Source organism: Oryzias latipes, chromosome 10 (genome assembly GCF_002234675.1).
Source record: "Oryzias latipes chromosome 10, ASM223467v1".
Taxonomy (NCBI): Eukaryota; Metazoa; Chordata; class Actinopteri; order Beloniformes; family Adrianichthyidae; genus Oryzias; species Oryzias latipes.
In genome coordinates, this window is record NC_019868.2 from 28933093 (window position 1) to 28958722 (window position 25630).

General features: G+C 42.6%; 1 protein-coding gene across 1 annotated transcript in view; it reads right to left on the reverse strand.

The window, feature by feature from the left end:
* LOC101174111 (proton-coupled amino acid transporter 1) overlaps positions 1-25324 on the reverse strand; it is a 50068-nt gene extending 24744 nt beyond the window's left edge. Inside the window, exons 1-11 of the mRNA XM_011480567.3 lie at positions 25169-25324; positions 18311-18448; positions 16890-16989; positions 16719-16809; positions 16065-16153; positions 15304-15393; positions 13782-13866; positions 11061-11288; positions 9179-9277; positions 8129-8295; positions 4778-4947 (exon numbers count right to left, since the gene is read on the reverse strand). Coding sequence (XP_011478869.1) covers positions 4778-4947; positions 8129-8295; positions 9179-9277; positions 11061-11288; positions 13782-13866; positions 15304-15393; positions 16065-16153; positions 16719-16809; positions 16890-16989; positions 18311-18347 — 1156 coding nt within the window. The 5' untranslated portion in view covers positions 18348-18448; positions 25169-25324. The remainder of the gene's footprint in view (positions 1-4777; positions 4948-8128; positions 8296-9178; positions 9278-11060; positions 11289-13781; positions 13867-15303; positions 15394-16064; positions 16154-16718; positions 16810-16889; positions 16990-18310; positions 18449-25168) is intronic.
* Between the last annotated feature and the right edge of the window lie 306 nt (positions 25325-25630).

The following is a 25630-nucleotide window of genomic DNA, read 5'->3' on the forward strand; positions in this document are numbered from 1 at the left end:
TTAAAGAAGGAGGTGCAGTGATACAGACGATTTAAGATAGGTGACCAGAACTACTTTTTGGGGCGTGCAGTTATCACTTTTTAAGCACTTTTTAATGCACACCCAGCAGCCAATCAGAATAGAGACTTCACCCGGACCGTGATATAACATGAATAAATACTACTACACCAGATCTTTCCTAGATCTGAATAGAGCGGTGAAAGGAAAAGCCTGAAGCAAGATTCACAAGATTTGCACAGCTTCCACATTTCGCACCAAGACACGCTAGTCTTGGGTAGCAACCGTCCAGTGTGTACACCATATGCTAAAAGAGCATAAGAGCCCACCTTCAGCGCCTTGAAAGCCCAGTATCAACGTAGCATTAGTCGCATGCACACATACGGGGGTTGACCCATGCAGGTTCTGCAGGTTTTTGGGTGGTCCGGGTCAGAAGGGTCATACAGAGAAGCGGCTGCATCTTAAGGCGAGCCCAGGTGTGTCTAGCAGTTGCCTTATGGCTCATACAGCTACTTAAAGGGACGTCATGACAATGGAAGGTACCGTTGTCTTGTGTGTGGTAAGTGTATCTTGAAGTTTTCGTACGTATAAAGAAGTTCCACACTCTTATGACATATGGGTGTTGTTGTTGTACGCCGTCCTTACGCCTCACTCTAGTCATTAGTAAGGTTTGTGTTCTGGTTCCTGACTGATATAGAAATGCTCCATGCACGGGTTGTGCACGTGATACACAAGTGCCCGTAGGAGGCCTATAGGATGACTACACAAATCCCACTCTGAATGTCTAATTTCTTTATTTGTAACAGTCAAAAAGCGTGCACATGTCGCGTGAACAGCACCAACAGGATCCTTGCCTGCAGGTTTTTTTTTCTCGCCTACTTCCCCCTTACTTATGCCTACGTGTTGTTGAAGTGTTCACTACGACATGTCACCCGCAGAAAAAACACTGAGGGTTCACGGAGGAGTCTACAACCTTGATATTCTTTTACAGATTTGACCATTTTTCACCCAAAGACGGCCTGTATCCACCTGTGAGGACGATTGGTACGAAGGCTTTGAGCATGTAGGGTGGGGGTACGTGTGTGGTGTGTGCAGTGTTGGCCGTTATGTAGTGTACTTCTAAATGAATGTGGAGTAAAGGCCTTGAGCATCAAGGTGCCTTTGCAGCGGCACGGCGGCGCCTCTCCACATCAGACCGGAGCGTCAGCAGATGAAGAGAGAGTCCGAGAATCAGCAGTTCGGCTGAATGGGGATCAATAGCAAACGCAGGAGCGGGGGTGGGGGTGGGGGGATTCTGTTGCCTGGAAGTGGGATGAGAGCAGATGTGTTGGGGGGCCGAATTAGGAACCTGTCCCATCAAGCAGAAGCCTGGAAGTGTTTCACAAAGTGACTCTTGGAGATGAACCTGCTTACTCAGCAGGTGGATTTGAACCCCGGGAACTGACATGAGTAAAATGATAAATATTCCGTTCCCACAAATTAGTATCTTGTTCCCACAAAATAATATTCCGTTCCCTCGAAATAATTTGTGCAAACGAAATAATTATTCACGTAATTAGTCATTCATAAACACGGATGTCAGCAGATACCTTCACATTTCTGTCTGTGTGTGTCTCATTACATTGGATGGAAGACACTGAGGATGTTTAGATATCAGATATATTTGTATTTTAAAAAGCACTAAAGCATTGTTAATCATGTCTCCATGTCTGCGTTCATTCATCCCGGTACGATCTCCGTCCGTCCTGCCGCAAAAGCCGCTTTCTGCCGCTACTTCCGTGTCTCTGTGACCCACATTCGTTCAAGAGGGGAAAATAAAAACAAGAATAATCGATCTGTTATTGTCTTGATGAAAATCAGAAAAATATCATAATATTTAGGATGCCCAAGCTTCCTGCTTCCCCATACCGCAGCGATTCTCCGGACATAGATCACTCGAGCCATGAGCAATGTGCTACAAGCTCCGGCCCGCCGTGGAGCTCTTTTGCTCGTCTTGTCAGCATTCGGGCAGCTGGCTGGCCGGTAGACGGACAGCCAGCTGCATTATGGGATATTGTAGTTTAGGGTCGGATAGGAATAAAAATATTCAGGACTTGTCTTTTATTAATATACTCTTTAGCAGCCACTTTACATCCAAAGGCTACATGCTACGTATCCCATCATGCATCACACATATCCCATAATGCATCTCGACCAATCAACGTGTCCCTGGTGCATTCAAAGACAACAGGATAAATGTATATCAGAATATGATTCCGTTCCCACGCATTAATTATTCTGTGGGAATGAAATATTATTTTGTGGGAACGTTTTGTTTATTTAATTATTTGACCCATGTCAGATCCCGGGCTCCGTAAGAAACACTTCAAAAAAGCCACTCAAAAAAAAATGCTCACGATTTTCGGAAAACTGAGCTAGGAGTTCAAAACGGATTCAGACTGAAACCAACAGATCAGAGCTGAAAAGTACAAAAAATCTATTCCAGTTTACAGACAAACAGTGAGTTCCATTAAGTCTTTCCATACTGCGTGTTGAACGGCCTCCGCAGAGATACTTTGGCTCTTGGACCTGTGAGCAGAAGCCACGAAAACAGACGTTAGCGATTCGCCTCAACGTCTCATGTTTGACTACTTAAGAAAGGCCTGGGGGGTTTTCTCTGCCGTTCTCTTTGGGGACCCTTTGGGGACGTTTAGCCGGTCCGCGTTTGGACAGCAGAACATGGAGAGGCTGCTTTCTCGGTTCTCCACTGATAAAGAGCGAATTAAAGGCGCTTCAAGAGCAGAGAACAAACTTGGAGAAGCTTTCAGAAACATACAAGAAAGGCAGCCTGCTTGGAAGCTAAATATGAAGAAATGAGCTGGAGATGTTTTCACAGAGAAGCAGATCATCCAGCTTTAAAGGCCACTTTAGAACTCTGAAAGTAACCACAGGCGCTAATGAACTCCCAATGGCATTATGGACGATGGCTTTTGAACTGTGCTGTAATAAGACGGAGAGTTGGGTCTATTTTAGCCTAAGAGGGAAGTGGGAGAAAGTACTTTTTTAACATTACAGAACTAATCAAATACAGCAAGCACAAACTCAATCACAAAAAAAAGTTCTTCAAACTTTCTTTGCACCGCTTATATAAGTTAAAGGCCTTTGGTTTGGTCTTTACATACTCACACATTATCAAGACGTTTCTGTATTCTCCTGTTGGTCACATGACTATTATTGAGTAGAAAATCCTTAATATGTAAACATACTGGCATTTCGTGCTAGATTCCAGTTAATAAATCATAAATGGCGTATACTTGTCTAGTGTCTTTATACCTTCCTTGAAGGCCCAAAGCGCTTTACAGTCACAGTCACATTCACCCATTCACAACCTTCCACCAGAGGCAAGGTGGGGGGGGTCAGTGTCTCACCCTAGGACGACGCATGAGCAGGCAAGGCGGGAATCGAACCTGGAATCTTCCGATCAGATGTCTACCGCTTTACTACTGCACCACGGCCGTCCATTAATTTAAACGTGTGGGCTTTATCGATATGTTTATGTTCATATTAGATTTAAGGGCATGACGTTTTCTAGGTTCATTGTCGTCATGCTTTACACCTTTCAATACCATCGTGGTCTTTAGGGCTGCACGATATGAGGAAAACTCGCGATATGCAATATTAGTGATTAATATTGCGATAACGATACAAATTGCGGTATTTAAACAAATAGCAAAATAACCAAAAACATCATTCCCATTTCATTGCAACGGATCAAAAATTACACTCCAAATGACCCTCGTTGATACAGGTGACAAACATCTAACATAATAGGCCTCCATCTGATTGGTCAACAACGTGAAGGCATCCATCTGATTGGTCAAATGCATTAAGGGATTTTTGGATTCGTTAAATGCCTCAAGCTGCCATAAGATTGTTTTAACACATTTAAGGTTTACGACTTATAGCTATTTTCGCCGTCTTTTGCGATATGCATATTGCAGAGCTGGATATTGCGATAATGACAAATTTGCGGTATATTGTCCTAATGGTCTTTCACTTTTCCGCGTTCACGGTCATCATGGTCGTACGCATTACTGCATTTACCTTGTAGACTTTACTGTCATGACAGTCGTGCGCTATGCTACGTTAACCGTCATCAGTGTTGTACACCTTACTGCGATGACTGTCATGATAATGGTATGCTTCGTATATTGCCATCAAAGTCGTACGTGTTGCTGCGTCTATGTTCTTCCACTAAATGCTAAATCTATTCGTTCCCCGAAAAACGTTTTCTGTGCGGTGAGGTCTTTTTCTTTTTCTTAGCAGCTAGATTTAGCACCATCTCTAAAAGTTCACTGCACAAACGTCTGGTCTACTTTGTCCATGATGTCTTACACACACCTGTGGAAAAAGCTTCACCTGTCAAATGTCTTGTCTCCAGTCAGTACTGGCTGACTCACACAATCGCTCATAAAAATTCATTTCTTTACATGTTTAGACTACAGAAAAGGTTCCATTTGTGCAACTTCACTAAAAGTAGACTGTGTGACGATCCAATCCTTTCAGTGAACAGACAAGAGGAAACAAAGAGGATCAAACCAGCCGTTCACACAAAGAACATCCGTTCTGAGGAACCCGCCTTGCTAAAGGCACCAACTTCTTTATGCATCTGTCAGCTGATCCAGATCATCAGCTGAAACCTTATTTTACTGACAGAGAAGCATCATCACAAAAGCCTCAAAGCCGTTTCAGTATCAATAAGCTACAGCAGACCTTCAGAGTCTACAGAGCGTTTACTCACATGTGAAGATGACCAGGAGAATACGGAGCGCCAGGCTGACCGCCGTCTCCCATCGCCCCGACAAGCGAGCCACGACAGAAGGGATGATGATTTCTGCGGGAACGTAGAACTGCAGGGCAAAGGTGATGAAGATCCCAAAACAGTAGAGCAGCTTGACAGCCTGGTACATCCTGTTATCGGAGACAAAGTAGAGACTAGGTCGGAACAAGACCCTCATTTCACTATACCTGACAGCTAATCTATGGCGTTCAGTAGTCTTAGAAGACAGCGTATTTGATTACTAACATGTGATGAATCAATCTGATGTCATCATTACAGACTGAGCCAGGATGCCGGACTTCATGCAACCAAGCAAAACCTCCATCGTTACCTCCCCCCGTTATATCTTCAATTAGTAGGTCTGTGTTTTTCTACTTTTTTATCACTTCATTTAAAATATTTTCTTGCTTCGTCTTCATCTGTGCTCAAATTCTTTAAAAACCTGATGGACAGAGTGTTTGCTGACACGATATGTCGGTTATACCGAAATCGCCTCTAATAAGAGGGAAAATCAAATGCAAAGAGGCGGAGCAACAAGCCCTGAGCATGCCCAGTAAGGTCTTTCTAGGAACCTGATGGTCAATCAAAAGCGTGGAGTGCAGACACACAAGGGGAAATGAAAAGGTGTGGACATGTGACCAGAGAGAAAAAAAATGAAAATATGTTTCACAAAGATTTCTGTCAGCCAATCATCATCCTTGCAGAACGGCCAATCACACAACAGCTTTTCTTCCACCTGAACTTCAGAATAGGTGTGAGCGTTCAGAGTCTCTCTGGACTGGCCCAAGGTCAGTCACTTAAGGAAAGGACCTCAAGCGGAACGTTTCTGTTGTTGGAGCGGCGTTTGCTGCGGCGCCGTTGTCTTTGGGAGACGTCTGTCGAAACATGTCAGGTATGTGGAAAAAAAACCACAACCCTGTCTGATAACAGAAGAACCTAAGAAGTCAGTTATCAATAAAGACTATGAACTTTATTGAAGTAATACGAGAAAATGCTAAATGTCTTGTTTGTGAAACACAACGTAAAGAAAAACTGCAAACATCTCTTTGTTCTAAAAACAGCGGAAAATATAAAATACATCTTCAGCTCTTAAAGACGACTTCATTTCTTCTTCTTTCATTTATTGGTGGATGGTAAACCAATAAAGAACAGGGCACACTGCCCCCTACTGGATGGTTTTGGACAGCCAGAACAGTGTGATAACCGCTCAAATGCACACGGCGTTATGTTCCTACAAACGTGATGTGCATTTAAGCTAAACCACCAGAGTTAACATCTTCAATTTAAGCTGTTATGAAGCAGCTACATCTGAAAGAACATCAAACTCTGCAGATTATTTTTCAAGAGCCTTAAAATGTGCTTGGCTAGAAAAAAACTCTGGTCTACAGGAAATGCTGGAGTCGACATTTACAGATACATCAAAGCCAGTTTGTTTGCACAACACAAGAACTGAGAAGTTACTGCGGGCAGCAAAAAGCTCAGCTGAAGAAAGTCCTTTTTTTACCAAGAAGAAGTTCAGCCGCGGCCGGATTAAGCTGCTGTGAAGCCCCGGAGACGGAAAGCGTTCCACCCCGATCATTTATATTCATTTGGAGCTTCTGTGTTCAAATACGAGCAGTTGGAGGCTGGCTGTTGCAAATTAGATTAAACACAAATTCATTCAGTAACATCCTAACTAGATCCTCTGAGAGACAAAGACAACACTTCCTCATTAGAAGCGCAGGAACAAATCCAACGTCAGCTCCTCCAGCACGCATGAGTTGTGGTGAAATGTGGTGATGGAGACCAGCCTCACAGAGTCCACGTGACTTTTAGAGGCAGCATGAAAGCATGTGAGCAGGACGGACTGAAAACGAGCTGAAACTTTAACACATCTCTACCTGAGCATGTTTGAGGAAAAGAGACAGCCGGAATTTAGAAAACACCCAGAACATCTTTAAATGCTTAGCATCTTTAACCCTCCTATTGTCCTTGGGGTCAATTTGACCCCATTCTATGTGTATTATCCAAAAATTAATAGTTCACTTTTTTTTGCTTCATATTTCATAACTTTTCCTAATTTGATGGGGAAAACTGATTAAGCATAAAATTATCATGATCCAATGTGCTGAACACATATTCCATGCATTGCTGTTCTTCTGGGGTCAATTTGACCCCAGGCTGTTTTAGCCGTGTAAAATGTGTCTGTCTGTGTGTGACTTAACATCCCCACACCTGAGTTGATACGTAAGCGGGGGGGGTGAGGAGAAGAACTTCATTCTGTGAGTCATGAATCCCAAATTAGAAAAGACTTGGATGAAAGATTTTCAAGATCCACCAACGCTAAATCTGAACGTCTGACCTGATGGTGGCACCTTTGTTAATTCAAATACAGCTTTTTTGTGTCAGTTTGCTCGTTGAACATCTTTCACCCTCAAGTGCTTTAGGCATTTCCCGGCAAAACCACAAAATATCAAGTATTTTTGCCTGGTTTCTACTTTAAATATCTTTTCACACTTGATATAAAACAAACTAACTTAGTAACTTTTCAACAATTTGCTGAGACTATTAAACATCTTTTAGAGTCAAAGGAGCTTAAAAACGTCTCATCTCTGATGAAGCTAGTTTTTTTTTATTTGGAATTTTGACAACTTCACCTGAAATGTGTATTTTAATTGGTCTAGAAATAAGGATAGTTTGAATGTATGACCATATGAACAGACATGTACCTAAAGCTTTATTTTAAGATATACTTCAAAATATCAGATTAATATACCTTAATATGAGTTTATATGGCTAATTTTAAAATTATAAACTGTCTTGAAAGAGCAGGACATCACAACTTCTTTTAAGAAATGCTACAGCAAAGGTCATATCATCCCCAAAACCAATAAGGTTTAAACTCTTGTGGTCATCAATGTTGTCAGGAAATTTGAGAGGATTTGTATAAAAAACTTTTCAAGATACATTAATTCTAATTTAAAAGCTTGACCTGATGGTGGCGCTAGAGAACAGGTCAACTCACTGATAGGTTTTATTATCAAGGGGTTATTTAAGAATTTAACAAATAAACAATGTGCCGGACACAAAAACAGTTTTATGTAAATCAGTTTCTGGTCGTAAATACATGTGTTGGTAATATCTGAGGATAATACAATCTGTTCATAGGACTTTTTCGTGCCTGTGGAACACCTGGTGTGCTCAAAAATCCTAACATTTCCCCTTAAAAGTCTCTCAAATGTGATTACAGAGCGTCTCCTCCTCTTCCGAGTGAACGGGAAGCGTTCGGACGCCATGAGGGATCAGATTGATCGTCCGGAGGTTGGGTCTTACCAGCAGTTGGGCAGGTTGAGAGTGATGCTGCCGCCGATGTGCTGTCCGAAGCAGATGTACCCGATGGTCCCCAGGCTGATGTAGAGGAAGGTCACGATGCCCATCCCCAAATACAGAACCTGAGAGAACTTCTCAGGCCTCTGCATTTTGTTCTCCAGGGGGAGAACCTGCATGAAAACAAACACGCAGCATGTACAGGATTTGTGACCAAAGGGGCTTCAGAAGAAACAAATATTTATAAATCTGATTTATACCAATAACAATGAGAAGGTTTGTTCCCTGTCACTCATAATGAACTGTACCGTTTAGCCAACTCTCACTGATGGGAAAATGGTTTTACAACCCGTGAAATGTATTTCTCACATTCACATCATTCTAATGTTATTTCTATTTATGGAATAATAGAACAATGTAATATAATATATATATGAACCACTGAGGAATATAACATTGGAATCAATCAGGAGAACAAATAAAAGCAAATGAAATGTTTCAGGAACACAAATCGAACATATGGACTTTGAAATAAAAAGAACATTTCATTTGATTTTCGACTCCTTAAATGCATAAACAATTGACTCTTAATTACATTTATAATTATTTATACTATTATATCTACATATATATGCATAAACTTTATTATCATTATTGTAAATCTGATATTTGATGACTTTTAGTTTGCGAAAAACTTTTTTAAGTCCTACCAGGAAAAGCATACATTTGCAATATCTATAAGTTTGTTTCAAACCTCTAATTATTTTTGTCATCAATAATAAAATAACTGATACGTGGATCTGGTTACAGTGGAAATTTTTTTAGTAAACATAATAACAAACAAAAAAAGAGTGTGGGCCAATCATTGATCCCTGTGGAACTCCATAAGGCAACATTCCTATACAACAGTCCAGTTTCATGCATGAGTTGTAGTTTTATATGACTTTTAGCTAAGAAAATGTTAAATGTTTGATAGTTTTAATAAAATAGTTTGAGATTCGTCTCTGTTTTGTAGGGTTTTGTGGAAAGGTCACGTCCTGCGGTGCGTTCACGTACCACTCCGATCCCTTCAAAGGCAAAGATGGCCGTCCCAAAAAACAGAGGGTAGTCTTTGGCGTGGCCAACCTTGGGGAGGTTGATGGGATATGTTATGTTCTACGGAGAGAGAAAAAAAGAGCAGAAATCCTCCGTTATATCATAAAAAACAAAGCTCTTTGGTGGCTCACCTAGATACCACAAAATTGTTTTCTCACTACACATCACATCAGCAGTCAAGAGGTCCTCTCCATGTATAATTGCCAATCACATTCAATAAGGCCTTGTGCAAAGAGGACGCCCAGCCTGGCGCTCCGGGAATCATTTGCTGGCCAAAGCCTGACAGTTACCGCAGCCTGTAGCAATTATTTAATGCAATCGTGGGAGAGAAGCGCTGCCGTTTATGTGGCGCTGTCATGACGCGGTGCCGGTCGTTAAATGTGTCAACGAAGGACAACCAACACCCTCTGATGAACAAGTTCTGCTCCATACGCGGCAGAAGAAAAACAAGAAAAAAACATTTCATGTTCCTTTCATGATGATGAAGGAAAGGTAACTTTGATCCACGTGACGCAAAAACGAGTCGTTCACCAAATCCCCACCTTCCCCGCTGTGAAAGCCTCTTATGATGTTCATCTATGAGTCGGCAACGAAAAGATTTCATCAAAACAGTGTCAACAAATAATAAAATCCTGATAGGTTTCAGGTAAATAAGTTTGGATGCATGTCTGAGACACGATGGAGGAGAACTTCCAGCACAAACGATCATAATCCAATTAAAGATGTTTATCAGAGGGACATTTATTTATTCATTATATTATTATGATCAGCGGCGTATTATGACAAATAAATCATGAAGGGACGAAGACATTTTACTTCCGTAAAGAGCAGCAGTTTGAGCAGAAGACGCACAAAAACATTTCAAGATATTCACAGATTCAATAACTAACATTTCAAATGGACGGGAAGTGTTTGTATTGGTTTGTCTTCATTCAAACAATGATCTTCCAAAGCATTTCAGAAAAAAAGAGCAGATTTTTCTCTTTGTTGATGATTAAACTGCCAGACGGCTGCTAAGGGACCGTCTACAAAGTGCCAACTCCAGTAAAGAGTGATAAAAGAAAAATCTATGATCTTCTAAAAAACATGTAAAACAAATAAATGACTCTGCTGATATATGCTAATCATGAAAACTCGTCATATTTATGCTACAGCAATGATTTTGGAAGACATTTTTATTTGAAGATTTTTTTCTCACATGACTAAATATTTTCTATTTTTTCTTGTTCGTACTTTGATTACTTTTACTTAATGGTTGATGTTACTTTACAAAAGCTGTTTAACTGTTAAACGATAATAAAAAAAAGTCAATAAAAAGTAGATGAAACCTGGATCCGTTTATTCGATTCATTCCTTTATTTTTCAGGTCTTACAGTCTTGGACTGGGACTCGACGGATTCTTATCAAAAGAATCGGGTCGGGCTAAAAAAACCTGATGGACATGCCTTTCCTGGTACAAACTATAGATCGAATGGGATGAGCTCCTAAACACCTTTAGGCCACATTTCTTTCTAGTCTTCTATTCAAAGAGCAGAACAGCTGACTCCTTCAGGTGTCCTGCTAACCAATCAGGTGATGGGTTCACAGGTAAGCAGAAGCATCAGAGATGAGAGTCTCCTCACGCCAGATATTATGCAGTTACATAATGTGACATATTGAGTTTTCATGTGTTCATTCACTTATTTAGTTTATTTTTTTAATATAAAATCTTTTCATTATTTTCCCTTTTCTTTCTCAACTGATTGATTTAGAAGTTTTATTTCCAAATGATTGATTTCCGCGGCTGCGGCTCTGCAGCTGCAGCTGGGGTGGCGTCTGCGTGGAACAGAAACGCGGAGGTTACCGTCAGCGAGTAGTAGTAGATGAAGACCAAACTGGCGGTCATGGCCACGTTTGCCAGCAGCGAGAAGGGGGCCAGGAATTTCAGGTTGGGGATCAGGACCAGCAGGATGATGAAGGGCAGGAAGCAGAGCATGTAGAGGCGGGAGTCGAAGCTGGGGATCAGGACCGCCGTCTGGTTGGAGTAGTTGGCGTGGCAGTTCCCGGTGGTGGCGTTGGCTGCTTCCACCACCTGAGGGGGGGGGGAGAGAGAGCCAATCAGGAACGGAGATGCTGTCATCTGAATTTTCTGATCATGTGATGGTGTCTGCTTAAATGCAGAGGTGGAGCTGATCTTTATGCCCCCACAGCTCCACTCACAGTGGTTCAGGTCTTGGGCAGCGTAACCCGCATCTCAAGAAGAATGCCAATAAGAAATGGTCTACAGAGGGTCACGCAGACCCGATCCGCTTCAGACCAGAACCCAGAAAAAGGAGGGAAACTGAAATCCATGAATACTCATAGGAAACACCAAAGCAGCTCGATCTTTTAAATCACAGTAAAAACTACACCTGACTGGTTCCAATCATTTATTGATGCTCTTTGTGGTTTCTGATTTTCTCTATTTCTGTATATTAGTCAATTATTTTCAAAATAATCATTCTAAAAAACTGTTTTCTCATTTAGTTAAAGTTTTCAAAAAGAAAGACAGCTTTTGTTTGATGAATTACTAAATCTTATTTAATGAGTTAGACAAAAAGGCAGCTGGTTGCTGCCACCTAGTGGCAGGAAGCTGCATCCCTTTTTTGAAAGCCTTCAGAATAAAAGCACACTAAAGAATCGGAAATAATGAAGTCAAATCCGCTGGTTTCTAATGGAAAAATAAAACAGCCGTGCTTCTTGAGGCTTTGTTCAAACCATTGACTGTATATGAGAACTGGACTGAGGGACTCCTCCGCCTTTGGCATTCCAAACAGGAAGTACCTGCTGGCTTGTCATCAAGCTACTGTTTTATGGAATAAACTCCCAGCTCATGGAAGAGAGCCCGACACAGTTTCTACATTCAAAGTTAGACTGAAAACATTCCTCTGTGGACAGGCTTATTGTCAGACTAGTTAGTATTCAGAGATTATTTAACTTAATGTTAATTTGTTTAAATTAAACTTAATAACTATTTCTTTTAAAAGGCTGCTAGAAGTTGAAGCTGGGGTAACTATGGTGCTCTGGGGTTCTGCCCTCTCTTCTCTATTCTTGATTATTATTCATCATTTAGTTCCCTCTGTCTGGTGAAGTGATTCATGTATTGTCCCTCTTTTCCTCTCCCCTCCTGGGGAGTGGGAGTGCTTCCAGACTCCAGTTGGTTCATCCGTGCTCCAGTTCCTGACCGTGTACCTCGTCTTTGGCTCACCTCTGCTCCTGCTCCTACACCTGGCTGTGGATTCTGTCTCCAGCTCGTCTCGCGCCTTTGACTGTCCCCCCACCCATCTGGATGAAGCTCGTCTGCTGGACTTTAAATGTGTAGTTGTAGATTTAGATAAGTAAATTCTTCTCTTTGAGTTCTGGTAAATCGCCTGTCCGTCCTGGGGGAGGATCCCTCCTTCATGTGGACACCCCTGAGGTTTCTTTGTTTATTCCGGAATCTGTTTTTTTAAGGCGTTTTTCCTTAACGCTAAGGAGGGTCTGAGGGCAGGGATGTCCAGTTTAGTTTGGTCTGTTTAGTTAAAGTTTAGTACTATCCTATTGAATTCTATGCATTTATGATCCTTTTTTATTGTATGGTTACCTTACAATCACCGATATGAAGCCCATTGAGACGACTGTTGTTGTGAATTTGGGCGATACAAATAAAATTGAATTGAAAATTGAATTGAATTAGCTTTTTCATCTTAATGCTGTCACTTTTGTCAAAAGTCTCTGGAATTTACTCGGCCTACATAGAAGCCAAACTGCATTTTTTGTTCTTTTTTAAAAACCGTGCAGCTCTAAACGAAGCTTCATCTGCCTTCCAAGATTTTTCCACAGACATTGCATTTTGTAAAAAGGAAATATATATATTTTAAAGAGTCAGAGAATGAGGGGATGTCAGAACGTATCCTGTCCAGACTTTCACACTGCTATAAGCCCCTCCCACTGGTTGTAGAGGAGCAGCGGCTATGAAAACCAGATCTCTCGTCGTCCGCCTTCTCCGGGACGAGGTGTAAGCTCCTCCCACACGTGGCGGGAGCTCCGGGTTAACGCGCTTTTTTGACGAGCGTCAAGCAGCAACTTTGACGGCTGTTAAAGCAAAGACGGTGAACGGACGATGGTGGAGCGGGGAGGGGGGGGGGGGGGGGGGGGGGCAAAACTGCAGGCTCTGCGTGGGTGACCCCTGACTGAAGCGTGGAGGGCGGAGCTGCTATAACCACCTGGAAACCTCAGGTTTTTTCTCTAACTCCACTTCAGGAAACTGTGGAGTCACCAGTTCCAAACCTTCTTTACGGAAATCTCCATCTGAGGTTGACCCCCCCACCCCCCCTGTTACATAACCTATGGAAACCGTCACCGAGGCGTCTGCATGTGACCGGCCGCTGTCGCGGATTTCTTCAATAGATAAAAACATGGATTTCCTCTCAGCGTTTTGGGGCTCAGCAGAAAACAGCCTTCATCAAGATGCGGTCAAACTCTTGCAGAAGAAGAGGAAGAGCGCGGCGTGCGCGGTGAGTGCGGCGTGCGCGGTGAGTGCGGCGTGCGCGGCTGAGATACAGACCTGCTTGACGTTGTCACTGAGGAAGACGAAGTAGACGCAGCAGAAGCCCAGCTGAGTGATGATGAGGAAGGTGTTCACCGTCCTCCTGAGACACAAAGACAGCAGAGAAGTGAGGAAGAAAAAAAATTCAGCATCAGTTGAAGCGGCTGATTGATTTTTCAAAGACGAGAACAAAAAACTGCAGAATCCTTAAGAAAAACAACCCCCCCCCCATCGTGAAGTACTTTAGGAAAAGTTTAACCATCAATGAAGGTCAACGCGGGTCAAGAAACGTTTGACCTCAGCAGACTGACTCTTCTGGGAAACGGGGGATTTTCCACTCTTAACCTCTGATTCTTTGTTTTTACTTGTAAGATTTTCCAAATCTCCTCTATTAGCATAAACATTTAAATATAGGGATTTTGGGTCACGTCAAGCAGAAACACGTCGAACATGAAAATGGGATGCTATAAATGTAAACGTTTGTAAATGTATCACCACTGCAGCTATTCCCAGCTTTAATCCAGGTTTAATCCCAGATCTATTGCCATACTCAATCCTAAATGTTATCCAAAATTTAATCCCAGGTTGATCAAAGATTATATTCCAGATTTTATCATGGGTTTGTTCTAGGTTAATCACTGTTTAATCCCAGATGTAGCCCCATATTTAAAGGTAGAATAAACCTGGAATAAATTATTCCAGGTTTATTTCATCCCAAATATAATTTTAGGGTTCATCCCAGGTATAATCCCAGGTTGATCAAAGATTATATTCCAGATTTGATCCTGGGTTTGTTCTAGATTTAATCATTGTTTTTTCGCCGGTTTAATCCTAGATTTAGCCCCATACTTAATCCTAGGTGTTATTCCAGGTTTATTCTACCTTTCATCCCAAATATAATCTTAGAGTTTATCCCAGATTTTATCCCGTGTTTAATCGTGTGGTTATTCCAGATTTAATAGCAGGTTTAACTCTGGCTTTAATCCCATGTTTAATCTCAGGTTTATTCAAGGTTTTATTTAAGGTTTAATCCCTGAGTTTATTCATGCTAAAATATCAAGATGATCCCAGATTTGAATGAAAAGTATAAATTATATTATTGTAACAATAATCTTATTCAGAAACATTTTAAACATTTCTGACATAAATAGAGTTAAAATAATGTTTAAAAATATAAACAAGACTTTTAATTAAGTCAAACAGGAATATGAAATTCAGATGTGTTATTCAAATACGCAGCAAATAACTGGAATGTTTTTTTATTAAAGTGTTCTAAGTATTTTATATTCAATGTCTGACCTTTCATTTACTATTATTAACATTCTCCATAGTTTGTTTTGTTTTGTTGATGTTTTCAGGATTAAATTGGGGTTAATTTATTTGAATGATTGCATTTAAATAAAGTTATCTTTTTAATGAAGTGTTTTTTTTCTCTAAAAGTAGTGAGACTTTCCTGTCTGTTTGACCATTTCCTTACTTTTGGGCGTTCTAGTCAAAGCTGACATCACTGACTCTCTGCAGGTAAACGACCAGCCCTCACCTGCCCCAGTGCGAGTGCCTCCTGAGCCACGGGACGTTCTCCATGCCGTACTGCATCACCTCGCCGTAGGTCATGGACGGCCTGTTCATCCTGCACAGACGGGGGGAGACATGAACCCAAACCCCCAACCTGCCAACCTCAAGAGCTAAAGGTTCAGCACAGATCTGCAGGAACTTCAGGAGCTGCCATCCACGTTCTGCCCGCAGCAAATTCAGCTGCAGCTCGTCAGAAACGACAAAAGAGGGAATTCTTCCTCCTGTAGCCCTTCATCTGAGCCTGCACCTCCTGATTTTTGGGGGGTGGACCTTTGGAAAAGTCCTGATGGAAGCGGAAAGAGGAGGGGCAGCCGTCCTCGCTCTTTCCACAGGCTCTCCTGTCCATTTCCTGTTTGGGGCAGAAGTTTTTCCCGCCTCGGCTGGCGCTCTAGATCTGTTATGTCCTCTTTAATCCGGCCGAGTGGTTCACGGGGGATCCGTCACTGTCCAGCCTGAATGTCCACAGCTTCTCCTCACCTGCAGATGCTAATCTGTCTTGGATTAACCTAATCTGTCAGAAAATGACCACTTTTCCTGTAGTTTTACGTTTGGGTGTGATCAAATAATCCCTGCTTCAGATGTTAATGTCTTTTCTTCTGTTCCTTGTTTGCTCATTAAACAGGAAGAAGCTGCTCTCAGTGGTCTCGGATGTGGATCACTGCTCAGGCCGTGTCCTTGTTTACCTGGAACAGGTGACAGAAGGCAGTGAAATGCTGCTTCACTTACTTGGCGCTGAGGTAGTGGGAGCATTGCACCAGGAGCCGCATGCAGTGGACGGCGATGACGCCCATGATCAGGAGGCTGACGGGGCCGAGCTGGACACAGAACAGGAGCCAGAGTCAGGACCAGGACCGGTTTACACCCAGATAGGTTTGACACCACGGCTGAAAACTACCATACGACCATTGACTGTATTAGAGACCTGGAATGAGTCAGTGTGACCCACCCCCCAACTCCAACAATTCAAGTCAATTCAGGTGCCGCACTTTTGCGATACGGACGCCGCCATGTTGGAGAAAGACGTCGTCAGTAAGCAGCGATTGTTCGGAGGTGGTCTGAGTCTCTATGGCAACCGCTCTCAACGATCAAGAGAGAGCTTGTTGGAAGGCCACGCCCCAACCACTTAGAGTCCGGTTACCCGAAAAACCAACGCTCGTCCTGGGGGCCAGCGGGCTCCGGATCATGACTGGATCATGACCGGATCGTGACCGGATCATGACCGGATCATGACCGGATCGTGATCGGATCATAACTGGATCATAACTGGATCCTTCCCTCGGCTCAGGAATGGTCTGAACTTCCTGCTCGGTTCACCTCCTGGTGGAAACACCAACAGAACGGCCGGTTCTGTTCTGGGACGGGCCTGCGTAGCGTGCTTACCACCAGTCCTGCGTTCTTGACAGCCAGAGGGAGGCCCAGCAGGCCGGTTCCGATGTTCCCCTTCAGCAGGTGGATCAAAGTCTGAAAAAAGCTGCGGAGATGAGAAGAAATGGAGGTCATTTGGTTTGATTACAGTCGCTCTGAGAGCTTCCCTGGGCTTAAAGGACGTACGAGGTTCCTGTTCGTCCTCCGATCCGCTCATAGTTGCGCTGGGGTCGGGTCGGCCCGGGAGGAGACGGACACAGAGCGTCCAGTTCTGACGGGTTCTGGTCTGAGAACAATGAAGCAAAAGTGAGAAGGTTTCTCTTTGACCTGCAGACTTTGACTTCTGTGAAGTGCTGAGGCATTCAGACGTGTAGAAACACGACAAAGATCTCAGAGGAGCGTGGAGCTCAGCGTGGAAATGATTTTCGAAGGAGGTCGGCGCTCAGATCTTCAGAACCACACAAAAAAACTTACATTCTATGAAAACTGGATGAGAATCAGTAAACACTCCACATTCCTCCACTAAACCACAAAGAAAACACAGGTACAGTATATTTGGGAGTTTTACTGGTACTTCCTTTGAACTTCAGAATAAAAGACACGAGGAAAGATTAAAACTTTGGCATTCAGGCCCAACATGAACAGTTCAGCGGAGGAGGCAGAAAGCGCCGTCTGCACCTCGTGACTTCTGCATTCTTCTCTCCTGTGAAGCAGCTGACTGTAAATATTTGCCCTTTCATGATGCAGATAGAAACGAAGACGCAGACAGCAGGAGGCGGACGGCGTCTGCTCCCGACGTCTATCCAGGAAATGAGAAAGGAAGTGACCCCGAGGCGACATCATGTCTCCCCTGAAAGCCAAAGGGGCTCTGCTGCTCCCCGTCTGAAAGGAAAGACGCCGAATCCCACAATCCTTTGCAGTTATTTTGTGGTTAAAGCTGAAATTAATCGATGGAACGCAGACGTCCTTCTAGACGTTTTTTGTTTTTTTTTAATCCAGAAGGGATTATAAAAAAAAGTATTTTAATTTAATTAAGTAATTTAATTATTTAAAGACCAGGACTATTCATATATTATCTGTAAATTTAGAACTAAATGATGCCCTATTTGTAAATAATGTTTAAATGATGATGCACTGACCTAAAAGCTCTTCTTGATTTTGTTGTTCCTGTACGATGAAAACTATTCATTTCAAATCAGATTATTTACATGTTTTAGGCCGATTCTTCGCTCCTCTGCATTTCTAGCGACCTCCCATTTCTCTGCAGAAAAGTTCAATTCTGCTGATGTGTCCTTCCTCCTCTGCTTTGACCCAGAGTGATCTTCAGTGACGTCAACAAGGAGACTTTGTTTGTCTTTTTTTGAGAACTGGGATCCACCCAAAGCGGCAGGTGGCTGTCAAATAGGAGCGGGAAATGTTGTGTCCCAAGGAGGAATGTGTCCTCACAGTGTGAAAGCAACCAGAGTGAGTTCCTGCAGCGACTAGCCGACACTGTTCTGATTGTTTTAGGAGTTTATGCTCGAAAAAAGAAAAGTAAGGCGTCCAAAATGATAAATAAAACATTAAGATGGACCATTCTGATCATCTATGAAAAAACAGACACGTACCATCGGTTCTGACGTCCACGTCACTGGACGCCATCATGGTGGGTCGGAAGGTTTTGCGGGGCGGCCAGCCGTCGTCGATCCCGGCCTCGTAGAGCCTAATGCAGGGAAGACCCGGAGTCTGGCATCCGCAGGTTCCAACTGGGAGAAGACAGAAAGTGGATCCGTAAGGGATGTGGCGCCCGGAGGCTAGCAGGGCCATGGACTTCGCCATCAGAAGCGTCTTTGTGAGGTTTACAGGCGCAAAGAGCTGGGTCCAGACCCGTGTCTGCAGAGAATTTGGTTTTTTTTAGCTACAGCCTCCTCTCAGCTCCAAACCGACTGAGGTCTGCAGAGAGGAGAGAACTTATTTACTGAGCTGGCCTTATCTACAGGGGGGGTCACGTTACCAATGATGCAATCTGCAGTCTTGATCCAACTGAACTTGAATATTGATCCTCCACCAGGTCAGGACCTTAAGGGAATGTTGGGTCTGCAGCAGAACGACACCCAAACACAGCAGCAGCAGTGGGAAGGATGGAAATCCTACAAACAAACGGCCTAAAGAGGAAACGACGTTTCACTGCTGTGTCCTTCCTGGACCTTAAATCATCATGGACCTTCTCTGCCATAAGGGGGGGGGGTCGTTGTCATGGTAACTATCATTGGTAAGGAGACCTGGAGTCATTTCTGATGAGATCATGTCTGTAATCAGGTTTTCTCTTGTGGGGAACAAACTAAACATCCTCCTTATCTTTAAGTCCTAAAACTTTCCATCCATCGTTTTTCTGAGCCAAGTGGGCTTGGCGGGGGGGGGGGGGGGGGGGGTCGGATCTTATCCCAGCCATCAAGGTGAGAAAAACCCTCCGGAGGAAGCATCAGAATTTTCCTTTTTGATAAAGCGGCGGTTCACCTGGATGCTCCGCCCCTCCAGCTACAAAGGGCATCTCAGCATGGGGCTGCAACCTAAGGCTGTGTTCTTCATTGTGGCTCTTTGGCTCTGAAAAAAATAAAAGCTTCCATCCTTCATGATGGAAAAAGTCATACATGACTTGGCTTTTTCTGAATTTTTAATGCTTTTTTTTGCAGCAGGACAGAGGGTGGATTTTATTTTGAAAGGACTTTGGGTGTGCTGCTGGCTAAAATGAAAAGACTTAAAACTTATTTGTAGAAAAATGTAACCCTAGATAGCAAGAAACTCATTCAAATGGCTCTTTTATTGTGAAAGGGTTCAGACTTCTGTCCCGATCCTTCCTTACTGATGTCTTCCACTCCCACAGAGTTCTGGTTCTGGTGGGTTTTTCCACTCAGACTTGGTTTTTTTCCACTGTTGGCTCGTATTCAGTGACTGGATGTGTCAGAAATGATCCTTTATCACGTCTGGCTCTCTAATTAAAGCAAACTTTCCTCTTTGGATTCATTTGGACCAAAGTTGATATTTTTACTTTTTGCTTTGGTTTGTTGGCTTTTCTAAACTCTTTTATGTTCGTTTCATTTAATATTCTAAATAATTACATCCATTTATCACGATTTCCAAAAACAAGTGAAAAGCTTCAAACATAACAATTATCTGGTTGAACAACAGTATTTATGAGGTGACTGACTTCCACCAATAGAAAAGTGTCCTCTGTGGACGACTTGTCTAAACCTGAACATCCTCCAATCACTGCATTCCACTGAATGAACTCCGTTGGGTTTCTACAGGGGACATTGGGGGCTTTTCACTAGCTTTGGTTACATGGACAAAAGTAATCGGAAAGAACCCCTGATCAAAATAAAAATGCGTCCTGTAAACACGCCGTTCAGAACACTCTGCCTCCATCAGACTCATTCAGATCAACATTTCTTCTCGATGCAGATTGGTGGATTATGCCGATTGTTGATCTGATCGTGGTGCATAGGAACACTTTATTCCGATCGTGGGTCACTACTGCTCTGGTTTAGGTCATGCATAGACGGTGTTGCCTCCACAGGAAGCTTTGGAGCGCGAACAGGACCGCCTGCCTGCTTTACCCGAGTGAAGCGTGTCTCTGAGCAGAGCAGCTGGACTCTCAGCTTCCTGTCTGCAGGCAGGGGAGGCGTTTTGTTACAGACTGCGCTCCGGAGGAGAATTCGGACCGCGGTCCATCCGGCTGCTTTGTGTGAGCGAGATGCCAGACTCACGAGAACCAAGTCTCCGAGCAGGGGAGCGGCTTTGGGACGGTGTGTGAGCTAAAGAAGGCGGCTTTTCAAAGCAGAAATGCTGCGCAGTCCTGAGAAACCATGTAAACGATCACATGAATTCATGTTTCCAATTTACTGATTTGGAAAAAGAAAAGTGAATGCCACCCTCTGTCAGCATTAATATAAGGCTAATCGCTCATGTTTGATTCTATTTGTTCTAAATTAAATAAAAAGCTTTAAAAATTTCAGTGTAAACTCTGTCTCGGTGTCAGATCTGAAACACGTTGCTTTGCCAAAAAGGTCAGGATCCAAAAGAAACGTCTGTTGTCTGAGGTTGTGGGTTTTGATCCGGATTATTCGGGTTACTCGGTTATTTTGAACCTCAAGGTTAATGATCCAGATCTTTGAACATAAAGGGTTTTATTTACATACGTTAAGATTCTCACATAGATCATCTTCTGATCCCGTCACAGGTACAGAACCACACCACACCAAAACAGGAATCACATGTTTGTCAGAACTGGGTTTTGGGGCGTGCATGTAGATTGGTGGATTTCTGGGGGGGCACGCCTGCATCATTAAGGTCTTCTGTAGCTTTGCATCCACTTAAAGGTTTCTATGGCTTAATCAACATTTCACTGATGAAGATAACAGACCTGTTAATGAGTTCGCACGGTAACCCCCACCACTAGAAAACTATACAGTGCTGGATTATGCAGGATTTGAAAAGCAATTCGGACGCCATTCTCACTACTTTAAAAAAAAGGATGTAAACCAGGGCTCCAGACTGCAACCAATTGGTCGCATTTTGCGACCAAAATTTGAGAGTGTGCGACTGAATTTTACATCCAGTCGCACATGTGCGACCAGTAAATTTGCCTCCCCCTCCCTCCGTATTTTTTATACATTTAACGTGGAAGGGGCACATCAATGATCAATGAAATAATCAATGAGACGCGAGCGCACACGCACGCAGGCAGACACACACACTCACGCACATACTCATGAAACGCGAGCACACACTCGCGTGATCTGTGAGGCGGCCAAAGCATGTGTTGTGAGAAGAATAGGGGGGGGGGGTTGTGAGATGAAGGCCGATCTGCAGCGAGACTGAAAGAGAACAGGAAATTGGAGTTGTCCTTAACATTCAATTTATTTTTAATATGCCTCTCCCCCTTAGTGTGTACTGTGTTCTGACATATTTTATATTTATTTGAATGTTTTTTGATATATGTATTATATATTTTAATCAATTGGTATTTTAAATTATTTTAATTAATCACTCAACTACAAAAACCATCAGGACACATGGTTTTTGTAGTCTGTAGGGCAGCTTTCAGTCAGTTCCGTACTAAATTTCCAGCTGTGTTCGGGTAGATTTGCCCCTTGCTCCCACCCCTTTCTCCTGATATTTTTGTGATGATTGACAGGTGATGTTGGAGCTAAAATATATGTCACACACCAGGTGATCTGCGCAGCGTTGCATCCACCTGGGTGATCTCAAACACGCTTATTGTGCATCTTGGCAGCACCTATTTGGTGTCACAAAGATGAATTTCTATCCGTTTTGTTTACTATTTGTACTGTCATGACAGCGATGGTGCTGTTGTTTACCTTCTTGTTGCATTTTCAAAAGTGCAGAATAAAATGTGACACTGAATTAGAAACAGCACATTGTAATTTCTGCATCTAATATTAAAGTATTTATTAGTAATACAGTGGAAATTAGTAGATTTGGTTAGCATGTTGATTTACGGTATGCGCCCCTAAATTTTCTGGTTGTGCCCCTAAAATTTTCAGTTGGGGGCCACTGTGCTCCTAGTGAAAAAAGTTAGTCTGGAGCCCTGATGTAAACGTCAAATATGACGTCATCAATCATCGATTTCACGAAGTGAAAGCCTAATTCGTACGATCTAATACTGTGATCTGAAGATGATTGTTTATTAAAAACATACATTTACATACGTTTGTTTTTTTGCAACAAATTTTCAAATGCAATGCATTGTGGTCTATATTCACCAATCTAGTGAGCATCGATGCACACTGGTTTTTCCCAGAGACTTCTGGGAAATTTCGATTTTGGAGTTGTAAATCCAGACAGCACTAGAGAATGGCGAACACGCCATATACGCACTATGTAGTGAAGGAATTCAGACACAGCCCATGTGTCCATGGTGATGTTGCATTGGGACCTGAAGTCTAAAACCTGAAGTGCTTTGCTGATGAAGCTGCTAAATCTATGGGAACCATCTGCAGAGTCACTTTTAGCATGACTGTCGTCTGCGTGTCCATGACTTAGCGTAACCGCACACGCCCTCATCTCAGCACACATACGGTAATGATGTTACTGGATTTAGCCACATCCTCAAAACGAAGTTTGTCTGATTGGAACTCAGGAAATTTAATTTTTGGCTGATTATGAGTCACATGTTTAACAAATGGATTCAAATCTTCAGGAAGTCCTTTGACAGTGAAGAATTCCCTCACTACTTGGTGAACAAAAGGCATCTGCCATTTTTTCAGGGTGTCCCAAGCTACAATCCAAAATCCACTGCCCTGGAAATTGTCTCTGTGAAAAGCCGGTGTGCATCAATGCTCACTAGACTGGGGAATATAGACCACAATGCTTTGCGTATGAATGATTTGTCATTTGAAAAACTGTTTGTAAAACTATTTTTTTATTTATAAATCTTCCACGTTTTCATCCTCAGAACCCAGTGGATTTATAAATACTACTTTTTTTTAATTCATAAAATGTTACTTAGGTTTATACTTTGACAAATGGCCATCATCATATTTGTTGTTTAGCATGCGTCCAAATGACGTTAAATCCAGCAGACGGGATATTCTGGCGTTATTTTAGGGGTTAGGAAGTAGTGAGGGATTCAAACACAACCCGTCCTTGTCACCGGCCTTCAGAGCTGGTTAGCATGCTGTTCGTCACAACAGAATGACCCCTCCCCACGGCGTTCCAAACAGGAAGTACTGCTATAGAGAAATAAACCGCCGTCACTCATTCATTGGTCAGAATGACCATTCTTGCTCCGATACCTTTTTTTTTAACATCTTCTTGATAATCCTCATTTTTTATCATGATATTTTTTCTGTAGTTCAAGTTATAAACTGACCGGTCAGATGTCTAAATAGAAGTAGGCGGAGCCTGCTCGCCCCCACGTCCACCATTCAACACATTTGACTAATTTGACGTAGCCCACTTTTAAATGGAAGGGCGTGGCCTGCCAAAAGGCTCACTCCTGATTGCCGAGGGTGGTTGCCGTAGAAATGTTAACCTAGAGCGACTCGGACCAATCACTGATTACTGTTATCGTCTGGCTCCAACAGGGCGTCATCCGTATTAATAAAGAAAAGGGCAACTGAATTAGCTTCATTTAGTTGGAGCCGGAAATAAACCATTTTCTTGGGTGAAGCCAAAACTTAGTCTAGTTCTCATATTAATCAGTGGTTCTGACCTTCCAACAGCGATAAAAACATTAAAATGTTCTTTAAAAACTGTTAAACTTTAGCAACTCAGAGAGAAAATAAGCTCACTAACTGAAAAAAGATGGAAAAAAACCTAATTAGCAAGAGAGAGAAAAAAAGCTAGGCTACTGTATATCCGAATCCCCACCCAAACCCCTAACTACTAAAAAAACGATATAGTGCAGGAGTATGTACAGCCATGAATTTTGAATCAATTCGGACACGCTACCTACTTTTTCTTTTAAACGGCGAATATGACGTCAATTCTACGCAGTTAAGATCTAATTAATATGAGCGTTTTGTGAAGATTATCTATGAGTCCACTGTCTTCTGAAGACAAAAACAATGATTTAAAATAAATACCTTTAAATCTTTTTTTTTTTTTTTTTTGGGGGGGGGGGGTGTTACGATGCAATGCATTGTGGTCTATATTTCCCGATCTAGTGATCATCGATGCACACTGGTTTTTCGCAGAGACTTCTGGGAAATTTCTCGGGGCACTGGATTTTTGAATTGTAGATTCGGACACAGCCCTAGTCTAACATTAGCGTCATGACGTAGCTTTCGACCCGCAAACCTGCGCCTCATTGTGGATAAAAACAAACATTACACTAATAGAATAATCACTTGAGGGCATTAATGTAATATGTTGATATGTCTGATATGCTGATATTTCAGAAGGAGACGTGCTGACCTTCCACGGCACACAGGTAATGTCTGGTAATCCCATCGATAATGTGAGCGCGCGCGCGCGTTTGTCAGTCTGTCTCGAGCTCAGTTATTCTGGACAGAAATCATACCTATCCGTGACACAGAAAATAATAGCCGAAACATGCAGGCTAAAGAGCGTAACATCCGTGTTTTACATTGTTGTCATTATGATTTTTTGAATTTTTGTTCATTTTCCTGGCGAACGTGAAAATTGTTATACACACAGAGTGCGGAGTTTTGTATTTGGTATTTTGTATGTGCAATATTTGTTAATAAAGTTAAAAAAAACATCCTGGAAAGAGTCGCCTTTTACGGACACAAACACACTGTGTGCACCTGCCCGATCAATAACAAGAGCTGATAAGCGCGGGATGCCTGTCAGGATGAGGACAGCCGCCGCTGGCGCAGCCACAAACCGGGTTTAGCCGTCGCTAGCTCGCTCGCTGGCGGTTCCGATGCCGTCTTAGTTTTTTGGGTTGGTAAACACACCCGGTACCTTTGGCTCACGGCCAGCAGCACACGGCTTACCTGAGAGTCGCGCGCTCCCTTCTCCTCCCCGCCTGCCGTGTATCGGTCAACGCGAACCCTCGTATTTTCCTATCATAACAAGCGCAGCGGCCGCGGCACAGATTCCGGAACGGCAGAGCAGCAGAACCAGCGGTGTGGTCACGTGACCCGGGCGGAGGACGTGTCGTCCCACTTGACGTACCGTTGCCATGGAGACTAATTTTAACTTTTAAAAGGAGATCTGATATATATAGAGTCTTTGTTTTTTTTGTTTAGCGTTTTTATTTTTTAAACAATAATAAATAGATGAAAGAAACCCGGAATCCTTGGTTCTTTGAATTAAAAATAAACGTAAACTTTAACAAAATTGTTAACATATAAAAACATTTTAAGATATATTTGAAAATGTAAAAATATATTTTGAAAATATGACTGCAAGACCTTTAAAACTCAAATATATGTTTGTATTTACTTAGAAGTTTA